The sequence below is a fragment of the Pygocentrus nattereri genome, chromosome 20, assembly GCF_015220715.1.
Source record: "Pygocentrus nattereri isolate fPygNat1 chromosome 20, fPygNat1.pri, whole genome shotgun sequence".
Classification (NCBI taxonomy): Eukaryota; Metazoa; Chordata; class Actinopteri; order Characiformes; family Serrasalmidae; genus Pygocentrus; species Pygocentrus nattereri.
Window position 1 is genome coordinate 33,491,867 of NC_051230.1, and position 8,163 is coordinate 33,500,029.

The window sequence follows — 8,163 nt, forward strand, 5'->3', positions numbered from 1 at the left end:
TCAAAACTACATTTGGCTTAAAGGAGTCTATACAGCGTATTAATGTTGCTTCTTATGACTGTGTTGGCGAATTCAGAAAAGCAGGTAAGCTAATTCCCAATCAGGCTAATGTCTAATCTCCACTTGCTAAGCTTAACTTGATAAGATCAAGTCACGGCACTAAAGTAAAAGAACCCCTCATTTAATGAAGTAGTGCACTTATGTCGTATGCTGTTATGAACCGTCATATTTCCTTTCCCGGTGATTAACATGACAGATACCATAAGATTTGAAGTCATGCTGGTTAAGCCATCCTGAAAACATGATGCCAGTCATGAAGATCACTGTTGATGGTAACAGAAGCCATGACAGCACAGAACATCTGCCACAGCACGTTTCTGTCAGTGTTTTGTCCACGTAAAGTGTTAACCTACACGGTTCCTTCTTGGCTAGAGATGCAGAGTGAACCATGCAGAGGAAGTGATGGAACATCTACACTGCTTTGAAAGGCTGATGAAGCTAACATGGCTAACAATGACTGAAAGCTAGTCGTAGCATGATCTACTGCTGGATGCTGTTCAGTCCAAGTTTGTTTGTTTCTGCCACAAAGTTTGTCTCAAGCCAGATTCACAAAGTTTTGGTAACCACCAACTTTTTCCATTGGTTTAAATGGAGAAGAGCACGACAAGTCCGATGTAAAACTGGACAATAACGGCAATCTTATACGGTCACTGTACACCACATGGCCTGAAGTCTTACCCAAACTGTGCGGCTGACTGAGGGACATCATTTAAGTTCACATGCGCTGAAAGCCAGAAAGCTGTGGGAAGTGTTTTGCTTTGAAAAAATATGCCTAAAAGGTACAGCTACTGCCACCTATTCATAACTGATAAACCTAATTTACCCAATGTTCCCTACTCCAGGTGTAGTCGATCAGCCAGGCTAGGTCAAATTTTGCTTATTTAGTCTAGAACTGGAGCTTTGAGGATACCGTTGCTAACAAACAGTAGAAGTCAGTAGTCACCCAAACAGCCCAATTAATTTCTGTACAAAAGAAAAAAAGAAAAAAAATTATATATATCAAATCTTTTTTTAAAACTGTTTTAAGTCATCGTTGAGGTGGTGCAGATTTGTACCTGTGGTTTAAGACTAACTTACTATAGCTATAAGCATTTTCAAACAAAACCACAGCTGATATTGATCCTCTAAACAGGACTGATCTTGGATCAGAGTCCGTCATATTTATGGCAGATATGGTCAGAAACACTGATTCGAGATCAGCACTCCGGCTCCTGAAGGGGTTTGTGAACACAGATCTTCTTGTCTGCAGTGTTTATTCTCATAGTTAAAGGGCAAGTCATAATATCCACAAATCTGCAGTCGTGGCAGTCGTGGGCTGGAGGTCAGGGAACTGATCCTGTGACCGGAAGGTCGCTGCTTCGATCCCCACTACCGACAGTCCATGACTGAGGTGTCCTTGAGCAAGACACCTAACCCCCAACTGCTCCCCGGGCAACCATGGATAGGGCTGCCCACCGCTCCGGGCAAGTGTGCTCACTGCCCCCTAGTGTGTGTGTGTGTGTGTGTGTGTGTATTCACTAGTGTGTATGTGGTGTTTCACTTCACGGATGGGGGTGGAATTTCCCCGTTTGTTGGATTAAAAAAGTATTACTTAACTGCACCGATCTGATTTTGACTGTTTGGGTGATTACTGAGTTCTACTATTTGTTAGCGACATTAGCCTAATTAGTCACACTAAAGTAGAGCAGGATGTGGGAGAGGCTAATCCCTGCTAACTGCACGCTGAAACCAACCAATAGGTCTTTTTAATGGAAACCAAAACGTCCTCGTGAACGCTGCCTTATAGTGGGTACCACGTTAGCCATTCGCTCCGTTTGTCTGAACTGTCCCTTCGAAAGAGCCGAGATTTACTCCTGTAGACTGGACAAAAAGTCAGGCACGTAGATAAACAATTAGAACTGGACAAATATTGATTCCCCCCAATAAACAATACTCTACAGTAATATTCCCTTCTACTCCCACTCTGTACGTGTATGTAGGTGTGCACGTGTTCACATGGGGTCATTTCGGCCCCCAAATCCGTGCACGAGTGAGCCGTGTGTGATCACGGGCTTAGTGTTCACTGTGGTCCCTGAGACCCCCGGCTCTCCTTGCTGTTCAGGGTGACGTAGATTATGGGCACGAGACCCTGGGTGTCGCCCAAAGCACACAGCAGCCAATCAGAATCAGCCCTGCCCAGCACCTGCAGCACGTCGCCCTTATGGAAGCTCAGGTGGCCTGTTTCCGTGGCGATGTGGTGGCAGAGTGCCCTCACCTCACTGAGAGAGAGAGAGAGAGAGAGAGAGAGAGAGAGAGAGAGAGAGAGAGAGAGAGAGAGAGAGAGAGAGAGAGAGAGAGAGAGAGAGACAGAGAGATTAAAAAATAGCCATAAAACACTAAAGCCAAATTAAAACACCATAAAACTCTAAAACCACAAGCACTTAAAGAAATAAAAGGATACAGTAACTATTAAAGAAATAAATACAAGATAAAAAAAACCCTATACTGCAAAAAAATAAATATTCAGCTCACTTCTCTGGCATAAGATGGACCCGATTATTAAATTCAAAGACATTTTTAAAAAGAATGCTTATGATAAGATAAGATCATCCTTTATTAGTCCCACAGCGGGGAAATTCACAATGACACAGGTCCTTTTTGGGCACGTGGCCTTAAGGCAACATTGTGTAACAACGGTGAAAACGACAGAGCCGTGTTCCCTGAAGTGGTGAGACCTGACTTGGGACTGGCCGAGTCCATTCCACTGTTGCTTCTAGGCAACAAACATTTTTGCAAATTCTCATTAGAAAAACAGTGGCATTTAACGTTAGAAAACAGGTTTAAAGTGCCCAGTAAGAGACCGTATGACCAAGTACATGATTTTTATTGCCTTACTCAAATGCTTCCTTTCATTGCTCACCCGGTCGTCGTCTTTAAATAAGTATAATGTTATTGTAAAATAAGGAAAATGGGTTTGTTGCCCTGAGGCAACATTGTGCAAAGGGTTAAAATGATTTGAACGTTTTAGGTGTTAATGTTTTAACAAGTTAATATTTTAATGAGTGGGTTATTCTGTTATATCTGATGTTTGTGTGTATGCAAAGGTTTGTGCACCTCTGGGCAAATTCCACATATTTTCCAAGTGTAAATACATAAACATCACAGGATCCCATTGTCCCCCTGAGTGTGCCCGTTTCTTCCCCCGTGTTTGGCCATCTGCTTTTGTTTTTGGTTTCTTTTGCTCCGCCCTTCTCCCCACCTTCCCTATTAAGGTTCTCACCCGTCTGCTCCCTCGCCCAGGTGTTCCGCAGTGTTCGTAGCCTGTATCAAGCCCTTTGTTTCAGTCATGGCTTCATAATCCACACACATTGCTTTGTTACTTGTAGTGTTTATGTGACTGCCCAGTGTTTTGTTTCCTCAGTTAAAGCCAGCTGGACACTTGCAAGCCCAGCACCCTGCCACTGCGCCACTGTGGAGCACTGGTGAGGAGCGGAATCACACGTTGGAAAATCAGGGGGAAAACGACGGGAAAACCAGATGAATACGCCTAAATGGCATCACACAAACAAAGGCTGAACTCAAGAAACCAACTAAGTGACCAAACCAAAACGCCTCTCAAAGCACAGGCCAGAATCTGGTTATATTCCAGCCTCGGCCCTTTAGTGCTCCTCGGTCACCTAGCTTCGAGCAGCGCTCCGTTTCCTTCTCTCTGTTTTCTGTTTCTACTCTCTCCTTCCCTTTCTTTTTGTCTTTATACCCACCTGGTCTCAGGTACCGTACCGGTCACCCCTCTACAAAGGTGTGACAAGGGTGTGCTGTCTGCCACAGCCTTAAATGCTGGTACCAACAGGTGCGCCTGGTTGGCACTGATTACCTCTTGGTATTCTGGGATTTTGAGTCTCCTGGAGTAACAATGCCTCAGTGCTGTCGCCCTCTGCTGGCAGCCAGCAGCTCAGGCTGGCCCTTTACAATGGCACACAATTTCTATAGAATTCAATCAATTTAAAAAACTACTTAACATGCCAAACGTGCCAAAAAAAACAGGCCACGTTACATGTTTTATTTTTCCCTGTATGTTAAATACAGAACATAAACAGCACCTGTGCGTTAAACTGTACAGGAGTGTGTCTCTGTGGAGGACTTACACTCATCTACACTCACACGGACACTGAACTTTCCTAACTTTCCCACACCCCTGAGTGTTAGTTACCATTTAGCGTCAGGGTGAACGGGCGTGTCCTGTGTGGAGCTGCATGTGTTTTGAGTATCAGGACTGTGGGTGGTGGCACTGTGAGGCTCAGCCCGTTTCCCCACCCCCACCGACTGGACCACCAGATCCAAAACAGAGCAGTCCAGACTCAGCCAGCCGGACGGCAACCTGCACAGAAAACAAAGAAAAGAGAAAACCTGAGAAACATTATACGTGAATATGTTTTCTGTAATGACACACAAATGAGACTGGGGGGGTCGGGTGGGCTCTCCTGCACTAAAATACAAAAGCTCAAATGTTCATGTATCAGGATGAATTCCCATCAGGACAAACGCCCATTTTTCATATTATTTATTTACATGTATCCTAAGCTACCTATACAATGGAAAGTGAATAAATACATGATAAAAACGAGGAATAAATAAATATTAAAATGTTAAAATATATAATTAAAGTAAATCCGAACACAGAAACGGATCACAGGCAGTGTAACGTTCATTAATGCGGTAAATGTGATGATCTGCTGGGATCTCTGATCTCCACTCACCTGCCCTTCTGGTTCTTGGCTGATTTCTGCTCAGGCTTTTCCGTCCTGCCAGCGTTCCCGGCTCCGAACAGCCGACCCCAGCGCAGGTTCTGAGGTGAGGCGTCCGCCGCCGCTCCGGGCTGACCCTGCGCTCCTCCCGGGGGGTCCTGACCGTCCGGCTGCCTCTCCTTACTCCTCTTCAGCTCGGTCAGCACTGACTCCGGAGGACTGCCCATCCACGACGGCTTCCCTTTACACGCTCGGGGCGGTTCTGAGGGAGGACCTGACGTAGGCCTGAGTGACAGAATGATAACGATAGATACCAAAATCAAATATATTGATTACAATCAGCTGATATTGATCAAATTATGATGGTGTTTCATTACACATTCCAGCAAACGCTGGAACAGTTAGCACATCACTGCACCGCAGCGTTAGCTACCGTTAGCAAAGTTGGATAACATTAGCTATATTCAGGTAGCAGGCTACGCTAGTGATAGCTGTTTTCAGTCAGTTAACCAGTGTTGGTTGTCCTTAGTTAGTTAACTTACCAAGTGTTAGCAAGTTTTAGCTAGCAGAGTTAGCTAGTGTTAGCAATTTTAGTTAGCAGAGTTAGCTAGTGTTAGCAATTTTAGCTAGCAGAGTTAGCTAGTTAGCTATTTTCATTTAGCAGAATTACAGTGCTGGCCAAAAGTATTGACACCCTGCAATTCTGTCAGATAATACTCAATTTCTTCCAGCAAATGATTGCAATCACAAATGCTTTGGTATTAATATCTTCATTTATTTTGCTTGCAATGAAAAAACACAAAAGAGAATGAAAAAAAAAGTCAAATCAATTATTATTTTACACAAAACTCCAAAAATGGGCCGGACAAAAGTATTGGCACCCTAATACTTGGTAGCACAACCTTTAGACAAAATAACTGCGAACAACCGCTTCCGGTAACCATCAGTGAGTTTCTTACAATGCCCTGCTGGAATTTTAGACCATTCTTCTTTGGCAAACTGCTCCAGGTCCCTGAGATTTGAAGGGTGCCTTCTCCAAACTGCCATTTTGAGATCTCTCCACAGGTGATCTATGGGATTCAGGTCTGGACTCATTGCTGGCTACTTTAGAAGTCTCCAGTGCTTTCTCTCAAACCATTTTCTAGTGCTTTTTGAAGTGTGTTTTGGGTCATTGTCCTGCTGGAAGACCCATGACCTCTGAGGGAGACCCAGCTTTCTCACACTGGGCCCTACATTATGCTACAAAATTTGTTGGTAGTCTTCAGACTTCATAATGCCATGCACACGGTCAAGCAGTCCAGTGCCAGAGGCAGCAAAGCAACCCCAAAACATCAGGGAACCTCCGCCGTGTTTGACTGTAGGGACCGTGTTCTTTTCTTTGAAGGCCTCGTTTTTTTCCCTGTAAACTCTATGTTGATGCCTTTTCCCAAAAAGCTCTACTTTTGTCTCATCTGACCAGAGAACATTCTTCTAAAATTCTTTCTCAGGTACGTTTTGGCAAACTCCAGCCTGGCTTTTTTATGTCTCTGGGTCAGAAGTTGGATCTTCCTGGGTATCCTACCATAGAGTCCCTTTTCATTCAGACGCCGACGGATAGTACAGGTTGACACTGTTGTACCCTCGGACTGCAGGGCAGCTTGAACTTGTTTGGATGTTAGTCGAGGTTCTTTATCCACCATCCGCACAATCTTTCGTTGAAATCTCTCGTCAATTTTTCTTTCCCGTCCACATCTAGGGAGGTTAGCCACAGCGCCATGGGCTTTAAACTTCTTGATGACACTGCGCACGGTAGACACAGGAACATTCAGGTCTTTGGAGATGGACTTGTAGCCTTGAGATTGCCCATGCTTCCTCACAATTTTGCTTCTCAAGTCCTCAGACAGTTCTTTGGTCTTCTTTCTTTTCTCCATGCTCAATGTGGTACACACAAGGACACAGGACAGAGGTTGAGTCAGCTTTAATCCATTTTAACTGGCTGCAAGTGTGATTTAGTTATTGCCACCACCTGTTATGTACCACAGGTAAGTAACAGGTGCTGTTAATTACACAAATTAGAGAAGCATCACATGATTTTTCAAAGGGTGCCAATACTTTTGTCCACCCCCTTTTTTATGTTTGGTGTGGAATTATATCCAATTTGGCTTTTTGAAAAATCTTTTTGTGGTTTTCCATTGAAGACAAATTAAATGAACATTTTAATATCAAAGCATTTGTGATTGCAATCATTTTCTGGGAGAAATTGAGTATTATCTGACAGAATTGCAGGGGTGTCAATAGTTTTGACCAGCACTGTATGTACCATTAACTGTTCAGTTAGCACAGGTGAACAGTATTAGCTATTTTAGTTAAATATCATTAGCTATACTCAGTTAGCAGAGTAAGCAGTGTTCACTGTTTTCAGTGCTGATTTATGGAAAGTAGTGATTGTGACAGAAGAGTAATAATTAATTAATGGCAATTAATTAAAATTACGTCTATGTAATAACTGTCAGTCATGAAATAATAAGGAAAAAATCCATCACCATTTTCATTAAACGAAATGAAACTCTTGACCTCATACATATTTATATATTTATATATTTCATATATATATATATATATATATATATATATATATATATATATATATATATATATATATATATATATATATATATAAATAAAAAACCCAATGAATACAGAAATTCTCATTTCACCCAGACCCACCCTGATTGGTCGAAAGCTCCGTTTCCGGCGCTACGCCCTGCGCCGCTGCTTAATCTGATCCGTTGTAGGTCCAGCCGTTCATCCACCTCATGACTGGCCTCGGCTCCCTCGACCACGCCCTCTCTGGGGGGAGGGTGGCTCTGTCTCCGCCCCTCGGCCCCTCCCTTCTTCCTCTTCTCCCACTTGACGAACTTGGAGCCCTCGGCCGAGTTGTCGATGTACACCTGTGAGCTCTGCATCAGCTGGAACCACCAGCCGGCCTGCTTACTCTTCAGCCTGGCCGAATCCCCGTCTCTCTCTCTCCTCCTCTCCCTCTCTCCATCCTCCCCTCCTACTCCTTTCATCCTGTCTGCACTCCTCTCTCCTCCTTCCATTCGACTTCCCTCGCTCCTTCTACCTGCGTTCAGCATTAGCCCCGCCCCCTCTTCCAACGATTCACTACCTGCTCCTTCACTCCTCTGCACTTGCCTCTTAGGCCCCACCCCCTCCATCCTAGGCCACGTCCCCTCTCTCCTCAGCACAAACCTGTCTCTCTGAGTCCCCACCCCATCTGGTTTAGCCTCCACCCCTGTGTGTGCAGGCTCCGCCCCCAATGTTCCGCAGCCCCTCATGAGCTGGAAGGTGGAGCGAGCTGATTGGTCGAGGCTGTGGCGGGCGGAGCACAGCTGCTCCT

At 44.4% G+C, this 8,163-nt stretch overlaps 1 protein-coding gene across 3 annotated transcripts in view; it reads right to left on the reverse strand.

The window, feature by feature from the left end:
• Window positions 1–1,523: 1,523 nt before the first annotated feature.
• rusc2 (RUN and SH3 domain containing 2) overlaps window positions 1,524–8,163 on the reverse strand; it is a 64,810-nt gene continuing 58,170 nt past the window's right edge. For all 3 annotated transcript variants that reach the window (XM_017684709.2, XM_017684710.2, XM_017684708.2), the window contains 4 exons: window positions 7,491–8,163; window positions 4,797–5,069; window positions 4,250–4,417; window positions 1,524–2,318 (listed from right to left, as the gene is read on the reverse strand). The exon at window positions 7,491–8,163 is cut by the window's right edge and continues 177 nt beyond it. In XM_017684709.2, the coding sequence (XP_017540198.2) occupies window positions 2,120–2,318; window positions 4,250–4,417; window positions 4,797–5,069; window positions 7,491–8,163 (1,313 nt within the window). In that variant the 3' untranslated portion in view covers window positions 1,524–2,119. The remainder of the gene's footprint in view (window positions 2,319–4,249; window positions 4,418–4,796; window positions 5,070–7,490) is intronic.